The sequence below is a fragment of the Tachyglossus aculeatus genome, chromosome 23 (assembly GCF_015852505.1).
Source record: "Tachyglossus aculeatus isolate mTacAcu1 chromosome 23, mTacAcu1.pri, whole genome shotgun sequence".
NCBI lineage: Eukaryota > Metazoa > Chordata > Mammalia > Monotremata > Tachyglossidae > Tachyglossus > Tachyglossus aculeatus.
Window position 1 is genome coordinate 2,877,718 of NC_052088.1, and position 15,642 is coordinate 2,893,359.

General features: G+C 44.9%; 1 protein-coding gene across 3 annotated transcripts in view; it reads left to right on the plus strand.

The window, feature by feature from the left end:
- RGS6 (regulator of G protein signaling 6) overlaps nucleotides 1–15,642 on the plus strand; it is a 419,024-nt gene that overhangs the window by 334,204 nt on the left and 69,178 nt on the right. For all 3 annotated transcript variants that reach the window (XM_038765488.1, XM_038765486.1, XM_038765487.1), the window contains exons 4-7: nucleotides 3,619–3,669; nucleotides 6,695–6,801; nucleotides 8,010–8,061; nucleotides 10,323–10,387. In XM_038765488.1, coding sequence (XP_038621416.1) covers nucleotides 3,619–3,669; nucleotides 6,695–6,801; nucleotides 8,010–8,061; nucleotides 10,323–10,387 — 275 coding nt within the window. The remainder of the gene's footprint in view (nucleotides 1–3,618; nucleotides 3,670–6,694; nucleotides 6,802–8,009; nucleotides 8,062–10,322; nucleotides 10,388–15,642) is intronic.

Genomic DNA, 15,642 nt, shown 5'->3' on the forward strand with positions numbered 1-15,642 from the left:
TTGTTAAACACTTACTATGTGCAAATCACTGTTCTAAGCACTGGGGGGATAGAAGGTGATCAGGTTGTCCCATGGGGGCTCACAGTTTTAATCCCATTTGACAGATGAGGTAATTGAGGCACAGAGAAGTTAAGTGACTTGCCCAAAGTCACACAGCTGACAGTTGGCAGAGCCGAGATTTGAACCTATGACCTCTGACTCCAAAGCCCGTGCTTTTTCCACTGAGCCACGTTGCTTCTCTTAGGTGATCATAGAAGGGGAACGCGGAGGGAGCAGTGTGATAATGGAGGAGATTTCAATAGGAATGAAGACTAATTAGTGACACGGATATTAACGATGACGGTAATTAACAGGGGAAAGAAAGTCCTGTCCTTGTCCCAAGGGTGCGTAGTCAATCTTGGCAGGTGATAAATAATGGTTCAGCAAAGATCAGCACAAAGTTAATCCTCCTGCTTTGGGGAAAATTGGAATACTGCTGTAAACCTTCTTGTTTCTAAGCAACACGCTGAGAAGAACTGTTTTTCTGAGGCACAAACCCCCAGATTTGGGCTCCCTGATGTCTGGGTGACCATTCTTTGTTTCTACTTTTGTCCTTCATTTCTGGGAATCGCTGAATTTATACGAGCAGGGGAAATGGAGACGGAAATCTGCTCACACTTCCAGCCCGGCACCTGGGCTGAGAGGGGCCTGTCTCTTGAGGAATATTGGCTCAAGCATAGAGAAGCAGCATTGCCTAGTGGATAGAGCATGAGCTTGGGAGTCAAAAGACATGGGTTCTAGTCCTGGTCTATCACTTATCTGCCGTGTGACCCTGATCAAGTCAAGAAACCTCTCCATGCCTCAGTTTGCTCATTTGAAAAATGAGAATTAAAGATCTGTTGCCCCTCATCCTACTAAGACTGTGAGGGCCATGTGGGACAGAAACTGCATCCAGCCTGTTAATCTTGCATCCTCCTCAGAGTTTAGCACAGGTTTTGGTTTGCTTCCCCTTGGGGAAACAGGATTGTCTAGTGGATAGAGCACAGGCCTGGGAGTCGGAAGGACCTCGGTTCTAATCCCAGTTCCTATTCCAGTGCTTAGAACAGTGCTTGGCACGTAGTAAGTGCTTCAGAAATACCATCATCCTCATCCTCCACTTGTCTGACGTGTGACCTTGGATGACTCACTTCCCTTCTCTGTGCCTTAGTTACCTCACCTCTAAAATGGGGATGAAGACTGTGAGCCCACACAGGATAGGGACTGTGCCCAACCTGATTATCTTGCAACAGCATGGCTTAATGGGAAAGAGCCCAGGCTTGGGAGTTAGAGGTCATTGGTTCTAATCCCAGCTCCTCCACTTGTCTGCTGTGTGATTTTGGTCAAGCCACTTAACTTCGCTGTGCCTCAGGTACCTCAACTGTAAAATGGAGATGAAGACTATGAGCCTCACCTGGGACAACCTGATAACCTTGCGTTTAACTAATGCTAACCTTTTTTTATTATTATCTACTCCAGTACTTATGATAGTGCTTGACACATAGTAATTGCTTAACAAATACCATCATTATAGAAAGCTCATATTAATACAGTAATAATTAGTATTTATTATTAGACTCTTCCAGTGACTAGGGAGTACTGAAGAACTGCTCCTAGAAGCCAGGCAGACTTAAGCCTGTCACCAGGTTTCTTAAAGACTATTGATTCTCCTCTGCTCTGATGCCTTATTAATAGACTTCTTCCTGCTGGTGATACCGAATGCAGCCAATCAGAACGTGTGTACCCGACATGCTATTTGCGTTAGAGGCATTTGATTGGATCAGGGATGTTGCCTGAGTACCCCAATCTGCCCTACTTCCTACTAGTTGAAGGTGTTGATTTATGACTGCTAGTGAGTCACTTTCTATTTTTTTATCACATTTGTTAAGCCCTTATTATATGTCATGCACTGTTCTGAGCTCTGGGGTAGATACAGGTCAGTCAGGTTGGACACAGTCCCCTGTCCCAGTTAGGGCTCACAGTGTTAATCCCCATTCTACAGATGAGGTAACTAAGGAACAGAGAAGGAAAGTGACTCACCCAAGGTCACACAACAGTCAAGTGGCAGATAGTAGTAGATCAGATTTAACATGGTCCTTGACACACTTGGGGCTCACAGTCTAAGTAGAAGTGAGTAGGACTGAATCCTCATTTTACCACTGAGGAAACTAAGGCACAAAGAAGTGAAGTGACTTGCCCAGGGTCACGCAGCAAGCGACCGGCAGAGCCAGGATGAGAACCCAGGTCCTCTGACTCCCAGGCCCATGCTCTTTCCACTATGCTATGCTGCCTCCCATCCACTTCCTCTGACTGACATCTGCCAATCATATGATGCAATCTAATGTGGACAGGATTTGTGCATTTTTATCAGATAGGGCTTGGGGAGGGAGTAGCAAATAATGGGACAAGTGGCGGAGTCGGATTTAGAACCCAGGTCCTTTTGACTGGCAGGCCCGTGTTCTATCCACGAGGCCACGCATCTGTCCTGGGAACGTGGCACTTGTTAGCAGCCCGAACTAAAGAAATGATTCATTCAGCGTGGCTCAGTGAAAAAAGCCTAGGCTTGGGAGTCAGAGATCATGGGGCCTAATCCTGTCTCCGCCATTTGTCAGCTGTGTGACTTTGGGCAAGTCACTTCACTTTTCTGTGCCTCGGTTACCTCATCTGTAAAATGGGGATTAAGACTGTGATCCCCACATGGGACAACTTGATTACCTTGTATCCCCCCGGAGACCTTAGAACAGTGTTTGGCACATAGTAAGTGCATAACCAATACCATCGTTTCAGTGACATTAAGTGTACGTGTGATCCTGAATGAGAAGCTAGTGGAAAAAGTCAATCTGTCATATTTATTGAGGGCTTACTGTGTGTAGAGCACTGGACTAAGAGCTTGGGAGAGGATAATATAATAATGTAACAGATACATTCCTTGCCCACAGCGAGCTTTCAGTCTAGAGGGGGAGACAGACAGTAATATAAATAAATTACAGATATGTACGTAAGTGCTGTGGAGAAGCAGTGTGGCTTAGTGGAAAGAGCATGGGCTTGGGAGTCAGAGGTCGTGAGTTCTGATCCTGGCGCTGCCACTTGTCTGTTGTGTGACCTTGGGCAAATTACTTCACTTCTCTGTGCCTCAGTAACCTCATCTGTAAAATGAGGGTTAAAGGCTGTAAGCCTCACATGGGATGCCCTGATTAACTTGTATCTAACCCAGTGCTTAGAACAGTGCTTGGCACATAGTAAGAGCTTAACAAATACTATTATTATTATTATTATTATCATTATTATTATTATTATTATTATTATTATTGAAAGAGCCTAGGACTGGGAGTCAGAAGGGCCTGGATTCTAATCCCGGCTCTGCCACTTGTCTGCTGTGTGACCTTGGGCAAGTCACTTCACTTCTCTGGGCCTTAGTGTAATCTCCATCTGTAAAATGGAGATTAACACTATGAGCCTCATGTGGGACATGGACTAGGTCCTACTTGATTATCTTATATCTACCCCAGGGCTTAGTACAGTGCCTGGAACATAGTAAACTATCAACATCTAGCATTTAAATAAAGAAAACACCAAAACAAAGCATTCTTCTTCTTGTTACAGGTACAGACGTCGTGCAATGGCTCATGAAGAACCTCAGTATAGAAGACCCAGGTAATATGCTGTCTTGAAGGAACAAATAAATAAATAATTATGGTAATTATGGTACTCACTAAGCACTTATTGTGTGCCCTCACTGCCCTTAGCAATGGGGCAGATACAAGTTAATCAGGTTTGATGCAGTCCATGTCCCAAATGGGGCTTTCAGTCTTCATCCCCATTATACCCATGAGGGAACTGAGGCCCAGAGAAGTTTAGCAACTTGCCCAAGGTCACACAGCAGCAGACATGTGGCGGAGCTGGGATTAGAACCCAATTCTTTCTGACTCCCAAGCCTGTGCTCTGTCCTCTAAGCCACATTGCTTCTCAACACCTTCTCTCTATAAAATGAGAACATTTTCTCCCTGTCCATTCCGATCTCTGGAGAATGTCAAATTGGGGCCAGGGCATAATCCAGTGCAGAAGAACTCAAAAAGTAAAATGAAGCCAAGAAAATATCTCTGATTACTTCCATAAAGGCCCAGTTGCAATTGAACAGGGTTCCCAAGCCAGAGGGGTTCCCAAACTACTTTGAGAATGTTTATTTAAGAGACTTGGTTTTCTTCTTCCAAAATGAGCAGGTCATTGAAGTTCTTTAGAACATCTTAGAAAATAAGTACAGAATATTTACCAATCCCCAAATGGTTCTTTTGAGTCAGCTCCCTAAACAGAAGTGAGAATAATAATAATGGTATTTTTTAAGTGCTTCCTATATGCCAGGCACTGTATTAAGCACTGGGCACTGTACTGTGGCCTTGTGGATTGAGCACAGGTCTGGGAATCACAAGGACCTGGGTTCTAATTCCAGCTCTGCCACTTGTCTCCTGCGTGACCCTGGGCAAGTCACTTCACTTCTCCGGGCCTCAGTTCCCTCATCGGTAAAATGGGGAGTCATGTGAGCCCCATGTGAGACATGAACTGTGTCTCACCTGACTAGTTTGTATCTACCCCAGCATTTAGTCCAGTGTCTGGCACATAGTAAGCACTTAACAAATACTGTAACAGAAAATAGAAGGAAAACATGGAGTAAAATCAATTTAATTCATTTTCATTTAATATTTACCTGGAACAAAGTGTCCACCTCAGTGAAATCGCCGTTGGGAAGATTAATATAGAATGGCATTTTGTCCATTTAGTTACAACTGTTCTCTTAGGGATCTGGGTTCCTTTCAGTTCTTGGGTTATGTCTATTTTTAGTTTCAAAGTTAGTTTTCTTGGACAAAGCAAGAAAAAACCTGTAATTATGGATATATTATTTTGAACAAAATGTTCTTGAAGACCTGTCCCTGAAATTGCAAAAGATCAATTAAGTGATTTCATGTCTCCTTTACATCATCTAGAGTGGTATTTATTGAGTGCTTACTGTGTGCAGGGCACAGTACTAAGCACTTGGGCAAGTACAATACCACAGAATTGGCAGGTACATTCCCTGCCCACAGCAAGTTTACAGTCTTTACATGAGAATTAGTTTGCTGGACTAAAGGGCTAAGATTCGGGAGGGAGCTACTAAATCAGAGGCATGGGAAAACAAAGGTTTTAGAGAGAAAAGATCATGAAAATGCCATCCAAATCCCCAATCCTAAGTATTCACTTTCCCTAGTCTACATGGCTTCTCTGTGGGTGGGAAGCAGCATGGCCTGATGGATAGAGCCCAGGCCTGAGAGTCAGAAGGAACTGAATTCTAATCCCAGCTCTGCCGCTTGTCTCATGTGTGAACTTGGACAAGTCACTTCACTTCCTTGGCTCCAGAAGAAGCTCGCTTCCATCTTCTGCAGAGTTCAGAGATGACACAAATTGGCTCTTTGCCTAAATACTGTTCTTCACCTCCCAGGTAAAACAGGGGATTAAGACTGTGAGCCCCATGTGGGACATGAACTGTGTCCAACCTGATTATTTTGTATTTATCCCAGTGCTTGGCACGTGGTAAACATTTAAAGAATACCATCAAAAAAAGGGAAAGCTCCAGGGAACTAATGTGCCTATAGATAGGGGTGTCAGACATGCTTCATGATCCAGATCTGGCCTAGCTTCAAATGAGACATTGCCGATCACATCAACACCAATGTGGTCTTCACCAAAACAGTCAAATCCTCCTGCTGTTAGGCTGTGGCTCTGAACAGAGGAAGGAGCTTCCATACTTCCATCTGCTTTGTGACTTTGGGCAAATCACTTCATTTCTCTGTGCTTCAGATACCTCATCTGTAAAATGGGGGTCGAGAGTGTGAGCCCCGTGGGACAGGGACTGTGTCCAACATGATTTGCTTGGATCCACCCCAGAGCTTAGGAAAGTGCCTTGCACATAGTAAGCGTTTAATAAATACCATACTTATTATTATTACTCTAATGGTTGCCCTTCTGCAATCTAGGCCTTTCTTTTCCTTTCCCCCCATCCCCTTCATTGATGGCCTATGAAAAAAAAAAACTTCTCACCCTTGCTTTCCTATTTTCCAGGACTTTGTTTTCTCTGAGGCCTTCATATCATAAAAATGATAAATGTAGGATCTGTTAAGTGCTTACTTGGTGTTGGACATTGTACTAAGCTCTGGAGGAATTACAAGATAAGAGGGTTGGCCCCAATCCCTGGCCCACATGATATATTGTTGCACTGTACTCTCCCAAGGGTTTAGTGTAGCACCCTGCCCACAGTAAGTGCCCAATAAATATCAACGATTGATTGATTGACTATAAACTCATTATCTATAGCTATAAATCTATTTATTTATATTGATACTATTGATGCCTGTTTACTTGTTTTGTTTTGCTTTGTTGTCTGTCTCCCCCTTCTAGACTGTGAGCCCGTTGCTGGGTAGGGATTTTCTCTGTTGCCGAATTGTACTTTCCAAATGCTTAGTACAGTGTTCTGCACACAGTAAGTGCTCAATAAATATGAATGAATGAATGAACGAATGAATTACAGGCAGGGACAGTGTCTACCAACTCAGTCACGCCGTCCCTTCCCAAGTGCTTAGTACAGTGCCCCACAAACGGTAAGCGCTGGAGAAATCCAAGGGATTGATTGACGGATGGCCTCTCCCCACAGCGGAAGCTATCCATTTGGGAAGTCTGGTGGCAGCCCAAGGCTACGTCTTTCCCATCTCTGACCACGTCCTCACCCTGAAGGATGATAGCACTTTCTACCGCTTCCAGGTAGGTGGGCTCATTCACTGCCTCTCCTCCCTCCCCATTGCTCCTCCGACCCCTCCCAAAGGACGGTGGCCCAGGGAAGTGATAATAACAAAAATAATCACAACTGTCATATTTGTTAAGTGCTTACTATGTGCCAGGCACTGTACTAAGCGCTGGGGTGGATACAAACAAATTGGGTTGAACCCAGTCCCTGTCCCGCACAGGGCACGCAGTCTCAATCCGCATTTTACAGATGAGGGAACTGACACCCAGAGAAGTGGAGTGACTTGCCCAAGGCCACACAGCAGATAAGTGGTGGAGGCGGGATTAGAACCCATGACCTGCTGACTCCCAGGCCCGTGCTCTCTCCATGGTGCAGTACCTCAGGGTGGATCTCCCCCTCTAGACTGTCATCTCAGTGTGGGACAGGGATGCATCTGCTAATTCTGTTGGATTGTACTCTCCCAAGCGCTTAGTACAGTGCTCTGCACATTGTAAGTGCTCAGTAAATACTTTTGATTGATTGTTAGCTCTTTCATTCATTCATTCAGTTACATTTGTTGAGCACCTACTGTGTGCAGAGCACTGTTGTGGGCAGGGAACGTGTCTACTAATTCTCTGATAGCGTACTCTCCCAAGCACTTAGTACAGTGCTCTGAACATAGTAAGAGCTCCATAAATGCCACTGATTAACTGATTGTTAGTTTGCTGTGGGCAGGGGACATGCCTGCTAATTCTGTTGTACCATACTTTCCCAAGGACTTAGTACAGTGTCCTGCACATAGTAGGCGCTCCATAAATACATTGTTTGATTGATTGACTGTAAGGTCATTTTGGGCAAGGGATGTGTCTGCAAATTCTTTTGGATTATACTGTCCCAATTGCTTAGTATAACGCTCTGCACATCATAAGCGCCCAATAAATACCATTGATTGATTATGAGCTCGTTGTGGACAGGGAATGCATCTGCTAATTCTGGGGTATCTTACTCTCCCAAGCACTTAGTAAAGTGCTCTGCACATCGTGAGCGCTCAATAAATACCACTGATGGATCAATTGACTGTGAGCTCATTGTGGGCAGGGAATGCACTGGCTAATTCCGTGATGTTGACCTCTCACAAGTGCTTATTACAGCTCTCTGCACATAGTAAGAGCTCCAGAAATACTATTGATTGATTAAATTCCTGATGTAGAGCATTGATCTCCCCTAACCCTGTGCTGTTTTTCAGGCCCCCTACTTCTGGCCTTCGAATTGCTGGGGACCCGAAAACACGGACTATGGTGAGGACAGAAGCTTCTTCATCCCATAATAATAATAATAATAGCAATAATAGTAATAATAATAATAATAACAACTGTGATATTTGTTAAGCAGGATACAAGGTAATCAGGTTGGACACAGTCCCTGTCCCACATGGGGCTCACACTCTAAATCCCCATGTTACAGATGAGGTAACAGAGGAACAGAGAAGTGACTTGTCCAGGGTCACACAGCGGACAAGCAGCGTAGTCAGGATTAGAACCCAGATTCTTCTGACTCGCAGGCGCATGCTCTTTCCACTAGACCAAGCTGCTTCTTCCTACGCTTGGAGCTTTTCATTTTTATTTAGCTTATAATTCTGTCACTTTCTCAGGCATAGCAGAGAAAAGCAGAGCGACCTAGTGGAAAGAGCCTGGGCCTAGGAGTCAGAAGATCTGGGTTCTAATCCTGGCTCCACCACTTGTCTGCTGCATGACCCTGGGAAACTTACTTTACTTCTCTGGGCCTCAGATTCCTCATTTGTGAAACAGGGATTCAATGTCCATTCTCCCTCCTATCTAGATTGTGAACCCCAAGGGGACAGGAACTGTGTCTGACCTTCCCCAGCACTTAGAACAGTGCTTGACACACAGTAAACACTTAATAAATATCACTACTATCATTACTGTGATCATCACCATCTTCATTATTATTATTATTATCACCATCATTATTACTATTGCCTGCTGGGTGACCCTAGGTAAGTCATTGTATTTCTCTGGACCTCACATTCCTCATCTGTAATACAGGGATTTAAAGCCTCCTCCTACTCAGACTGTGAGCCCTGTTTGGGAGAGGGGCTGCATCCAAAATCAATCAATCAATCATATTTATTGAGCGCTTACTGTGTGCAGAGCACTGTACTAAGCGCTTGGGAAGTACAAGTTGGCAACATATAGAGACAGTCTCTACCCAACAGTGGGCTCACAGTCTAGAAGGGGGAGACAGAGAAAAAAACCAAACATATTAACAAAATAAAATAAATAGAATAGATAGGTATAAGTAAAATAAATAAATAGAGTAATAAATATGTACAAACATATATACATATATACAGGTGCTGTCGGGAAGGGAAGGAGGTAAGATGGTGGGGATGGAGAGGGGGAGGAGGGGGAAGGAAGGAGGGGGCTCAGTCTGGGAAGGCCTCCTGGAGGAGGTGAGCTCTCAGTAGGGCCTTGAAGGGAGGAAGAGAGCTAGCTTGGAGGATGTGGGGAGGGAGGGCATTCCAGGCCAGGGGGATGACGTGGGCCGGGGGTTGACGGCGGGACAGGTGAGAACGAGGCACGGTGAGGAGATTAGCGGCAGAGGAGCGGAGGGTGCGGGGTGGGCTGTAGAAGGAGAGAAGGGAGGTGAGGTAGGAGGGGGCGAGGTGATGGAGAGCCTTGAAGCCGAGGGTGAGGAGTTTCTGCCTGATGCGCAGATTGATTGGTAGCTACTGGAGCTTTTTGAGGAGGGGAGTAACATGCCCGGAGTGTTTCTAGACAAAGACAATCCGAGCAGCAGCATGAAGTATGGATTGAAGTGGGGAGAGACACGAGGATGGGAGATCAGAGAGGAGGCTGATGCAGTAGTCCAGATGGGATAGGATGAGAGCTTGAACGAGCAGGGTAGCGGTTTAATGATTATCTTATCTGTACCCCAGCATTTAGTATAGTGCTGGGCACAAAGTAAGTGCTCAACAAGCATCACAAGTCTACCCTTGTGGAGGAGCAAAAAAAAAACTGAGGAAAAAGCACAGGGCTAGGAGCTGGAGGACCTGGGTTCTAATCCCAGTTCTGCCAATTGTGCTTTCTGTGTGCAGAGCACTGTACTAGGCACTAGGGAGAGTCCAATGCAACAGAGTTGTTGGACCTGAGGGAACTGAGGCCCAGAGAACCGAGGGACCCCCATGCACTTGTATATATGTATATATGTTTGTACGTATTTATTACTCTATTTATTTTACTTGTACGTATTTATTCTACTTATTTTATTTTGTGAATATGTTTTGTTTTGTTCTCTGTCTCCCCCTTCTAGACTGTGAGCCCACTGTTGGGTAGGGACCGTCTCTATATGTTGCCAACTTGTACTTTCCAAGTGTTTAGTACGGTGCTCTGCACACAGTAAGCGCTCAATAAACAAGATTGAATGAATGAATGAATGTTCCCTGCCCTCAATGAGCTCACGGTCTGGGGCGGAGACAGACATTAATAGAAATGAATAAATGGCAGATATAAATGTTTTTCTTTCTTTTCTCCCTCAGCCATCTATCTCTGTAAGAGGACAATGCAGAACAAAGCCAGACTGGAATTGGCAGACTACGAAGCTGTATGTTTTACCCACAACCCCTGGGATACGTTGCTGGGGAAAAGAGGAATTGTTATATTGGAAGTCTTAACAATTGTGTCTAGGGTTGGAATTCCTTTTTGTTTTTTTTCTTTTAGCATTTTCATTCATTCTTTTGATTGTATTTATTGTGTGCTTACTCTGTGCAGAGCACTGTCCTAAGAGCTTGGAAGAGGACAGCTTACAGTCTAAAGGGGGAGACAGACATTAATATAAATAAATACATTGCAGACATGTGTGTACATTCATTCATTCATTCATTCATATTTATTGAGCGCTTACTGTGTGCAGAGCACTGTACTAAGCACTTGGGAAGTACAATTCGGCAACATATCTAGAGACGGTCCCTACCCAGCTACGGGCTCACAGTCTAGAAGGAGGAGACAGACCAGAAAACAAAGCATGTCAGAACAAAAATCGTCAGAACAAATAAAATTAAAGCTATATGCACATAATTACCAAAATAAATAGAATAGTAAATATGTACAATTAAAATAAATAGAGTAATAGATCGGTACAAATATATACAAGTGCTGTGGGGAGGGGAAGGAGGTAGGGCGGGGGGGATAGAGAGGGGGAGAGGAAAAAGGGGGCTCAGTCTGGGAAGGCCTCCCGGAGGAGGTGAGCTCTCAGTAGGGCTTTGAGGGGAGGAAGAGAGCTAGCTTGGCAGATGTGTGGAGGGAGGGCATTCCAGCCCAGGAGAAAGACATGGGCCCCGGGGTTGACGGCGGGACAGGCGAGAACGAGGCATAGTGAGGAGGTGAGCAGCAGAAGAGCGGAGGGTGCATCCTGGGCTGTAGAAGGAGAGAAGGGAGGTGAGGTAGGAGGGGACGAGGTGATGGAGAGCCTTGAAGCCGAGAGTGAGGAGTATCACTTGGTAGCACAAACACACACTCATATACCGCATACACTGTGGACCAGCCTCTCCTGGGCTTTAAGATTTGTAGTGAGGATAAGCTGGGGAATCACTGGCTGCTTCTTGTTTCTCTATTTCTCTGCTTTTGGAGTGACTTTTTCCAGGGTTGCAATATGAAGAGCAAATGGATGAGGAGACTCTCAGAAAAGGTTTCTGATTTTTTTCCTTGTGTTCCAGCCTCCATTCAATCTCACCTTGAGGGTCTCCCTCATGCTCGGAGTAAAATTATGCTTTTGATCAATCAATCAATCATATTTATTGAAGACTTGCTGTGTGTAGAGAACTGCACTGATCACTTAGGAGAGTAACAATAATAATAATAATAGTGGCACTTGTTAAGCACTGATTATTTGCCAAGCACTGCTCTGAGCAATGGGGTGGATAAAAATAAATTCATTCAGTCATATTTATTGAGCACTTACTGAGTGCAGAGCATTGTACTAAGCACTTGGGAAGTACAATTTAACAACAGAGACAATCCCTGCCCACAACAGCCTCACAGTCTAGAAGGGGGGAGACAGACATCAGTAGTATCATTATAAAGAGAATTAAAGATATGTGCACATCATTAATAAAAATAAATAGAATTATAATTATAAATAGGTACATAGATACACATGTACAAGTGTACCAGGTTGGGTACAATCTCTGTGTACAATAGAGTACAACAGAATTGGTAGACACGTTCCCTGCCCACAACGAGCTTGCAGCCTAGAGTGGGAAACGGATGCTAATACGAATAAATAAATTACAGATGTGTCACCTTTCTCATACTCTAAGATTTGTTGGGGTGCAAAGCTGGAGAAACACTGGCTTGCTTCTTTATTTCCCTGTTTTGGGGGTGTCTTTTGTCAGCGTTGTGATATGAGGGGCACCTGGGCAAAGAAGAGCATGTGGAATGGAGGTTTGTGATTCTCTTTCCTGTGTTCCAATCTCAATCCGACTTCACCTTGAGGATCTTTCTCGTGCTCGGAGTGCAATTATGCCTTCAGTCAGTCAATTGTATTTATGGAGCACTCACTGTGTGCAGAGCACTGTACTGAACACTTGGTGAGAGAACAATTCAACAGAGTCAGTAGACACTTTCCCTGCCTTCAAGGAGCTTACAGAGGGGGAGACACACATTAATATGAATAAATAAATTATGGATATATCACCCTTCCCAGGCTTTAAGATTTGTTGTGGCAATGAACTTACGTAACATGGTGCTCTCCATCAGTTACTCTTATGTATTGAGCATTCACTGTGTGCAGGGGGCTGTACTGAGTGGTCAGGATATTGGTCTGTTACATTGTTGTGCTTTACTTTCCAGAGCATTTTGTACAGTGCTCTACACACAGAGCACGGCCTCTACCCTCAAGGAGTTTGCCATTTATGCAGAAGAGGTTTTTAGAACACTGCAGGCCTTGCTGAAATAGTTTCTCAATCAATTAATCAGTAGTATTTATTGAGTGCTTACTATGTGCAGAATACTTTATTAAGCCCATGGGAGAGTACAGTATAGGTCAGCATGGCGTAGTGGATAGAGCACAGGCCTGGGAGTGAGAAGGTCATGGGTTCTAGTCCTGACTCTGTCACTTATCTGCTGTGTGACCTTGAGCAAGTGACTTCACTTCTCTGGGCCTCGGTTTCCTCATATGTAAAATGGGGAGTGAGACTGTGAGCCCATGTGGGTCAGGGATTGTGTCCAACCCGATTTGCTTTTATCCACTCCAGTGCTTAGTACAAGGCCTGACACATAGTAAGCACTTAACAAATACCTCAATTATTATTAGAAACAGCGTGACTTTGTGGAAAGAGCATGGGCTTGGGAGTTAGAGGTTGTGGATTCTAATCCCGGCTCCACCGCTTGTCAGCTGTGTGACTTCGGGTAAGTCACTTAACTTCTCTGTGCCTCAGTTATCTTATCTGTAAAATGGGGATGAAGACTGTGAGCCCCACGTGGGACAACCCGATTACCTTCTATCTACCTCCGCGCTTAGAACAGTGTTTAGAACATAGTAAGCACTTAACAAATACCATTATTATTATTACTATTATTATTATTATCATTAATACAGCAGAATTAGCAGACACATTCCCTGACCATATAAATAAGTCTTTTATGGTATACCATTTGAAGATGTTTGCATAAGTACTGTGGAGTTGGGTGTGGGGCAAATATCAAATATCCACAGGTCACAGCTCAAAGTGCATTCTGCTTCCCACATCTTCCTTGACCATCGTAACCTCACTACCCCCTTCTCTACTCATTCACTCATTCATTCCGTTGTATTTATTGAGTGTTTACAGTGTCCAGAGTACTGTACTAAGTGCTTGGAAAGTACAATTCAGCAACACTCTGCTTCCTCTTCTCCCACATCCTTCCGCATCACCCTTGCACTTGGATTTGCACCCTTTATTCACCCCTCCCTCAGCCCCACAGCATTTAGGTGCATATCCATCATTTATTTCCTAGTCATGTCTATCTCCCCCTCTAGACTGTAAGCTCGTTATGGGCAGGGAATGTGTCTCCTAACTCGGTTATATTCATTCATTTAATCGTATTTATTGAACGCTTACCGTGTGCAGAGCACTGTACTAAGTGCTTGGAAAGTAAAATTCAGCAACAGAGACAATCCCTGCCCACAATGGGCTCACAGTCTAGAAGGGGCGGGGGAGACAGACATCGAACCAGTAAACAGGCATTAATAACATCAATATAAATACATAGAATTATAGATATATACACATCATTAATAAAATAAATAGAATAATAAATTTGTACATATTTACACAAGTGCTGTGAGGCAGGGTGGGGGATAGAGCAGAGGGAGGGAGTTGGGGAGATGAGGAGGGGAGGAGGAGCAGAGGATAAAGGGGGCTCAGTCTGGGAAGGCCTCCTGGAGGTGGTGAGTTTTCAGTAGGGCTTTGAAGGGGGGAGGTGAGCTAGTTTGGTGGATGTGAGGAGGGAGGGCATTCCAGGCCAGAGGTAGGATGGGGGCCAGGAGTAGACAGCAGGACAGGCGAGAATAAGGCACAGTAAGAAGGTTAGCCCCAGAGGAGCAGAGTGTGTGGGCTGGGCTGGAGAAGGAAGAAGCAGTGTGAGGTATGAAGGGGCAAGGGGATGGAGACCCTTGCAGCAAGGAGTGAGAAGGTGGATAGGCAACCACTGGAAATTTTTGAAGAGTGAGGTGACATGCCCAAAGCATTTCCGTAGAAAGATAATCTGGGCAGCAGAGTGAAATATGGACTAAAACGGGGAGATACAGGAAGTTGGGAGATCAGAAAGGAGGCTGATGCAGTCATCCAGTTGGGAGAGGATGAGTGATAGTACTAACATGGTAGCTGTTTGGATGGAGAGGAAAGGGTAATGTTGGGGATGTTGTGAAGGGGAGACCGGCAGGTTTTGGTGACGGATTGGCTATGTGGGGTGAATGAGAGTGCGGAGTCAAGGATGACACTGAGGTTGCGGCCTTGTGAGACGAGAAAGACAGTCATGCTGTCCACAGTGACAGGAAAGTCAGAGAGAGGCCAGGGTTTGGGAGGGAAGATAAGGAGCTCCATCTTGGACATATTGAGTTTTGGGTGGTGGGTGGAATTCCAGGTGGAAATGTCCTGAAGGTAGGAGGAGATGCAAGCCTGGAAGGAGGGAGAGAGAACAGGGGAGCAGATGTAGATTTGGCTATCATCTGTGTAAAGATGATAGTTGAAGCCGTGGGAGTGAATGAGTTCACCAAAGGAGTGAGTATGGGTGGAAGCATTTAGTATAGTGCTTACTGTTTGGAAACAGTAAGCACTCAATAAATACCACTGATTGATTCATCTGTCCTCACCTTCCACAGATGAAAATTTCTTCTCCGTGACGTTCAGCCAATCATCCTCTCTCTGTGCTAGTGGAAGGGTGGCAATAGCCAGATGTGTCAAATTTATAGATGATCCCAAGCTTCCAATGTAAGCCCTGCCTCTTCCCATCCATGTCCTCCCCTGGCCCATCCTTTAGGAGCTGCTAAGGAGCAGGAACGTGGGCTAAATTGGGTTTCCGCTCCTCCTCTTTTTTCCATCCACCCACTGGTGGAGGCGTTAGTGAGCAGTGGAACAGATGAAAGGGAGGGAAGGAGGAGGAGAAGAAATAGAGAGGGGCTTGAGTGTAATCTTCCTCTGCACAATCAGGCAAGAACCAGGCTTGCAAGTTGGAGAAGCAGCATGGCCTAGTGGAAAGAGCCCGGGCCTACGAGTCAGAAGGACCTGGGTTCTAAACCCAGGTTGGCTATATGTCTGCTGTGTGACCTTGCTCAAGTCACTACCCTGCTCTGTGCCTCAGTTCTCTCATCTGGAAAAT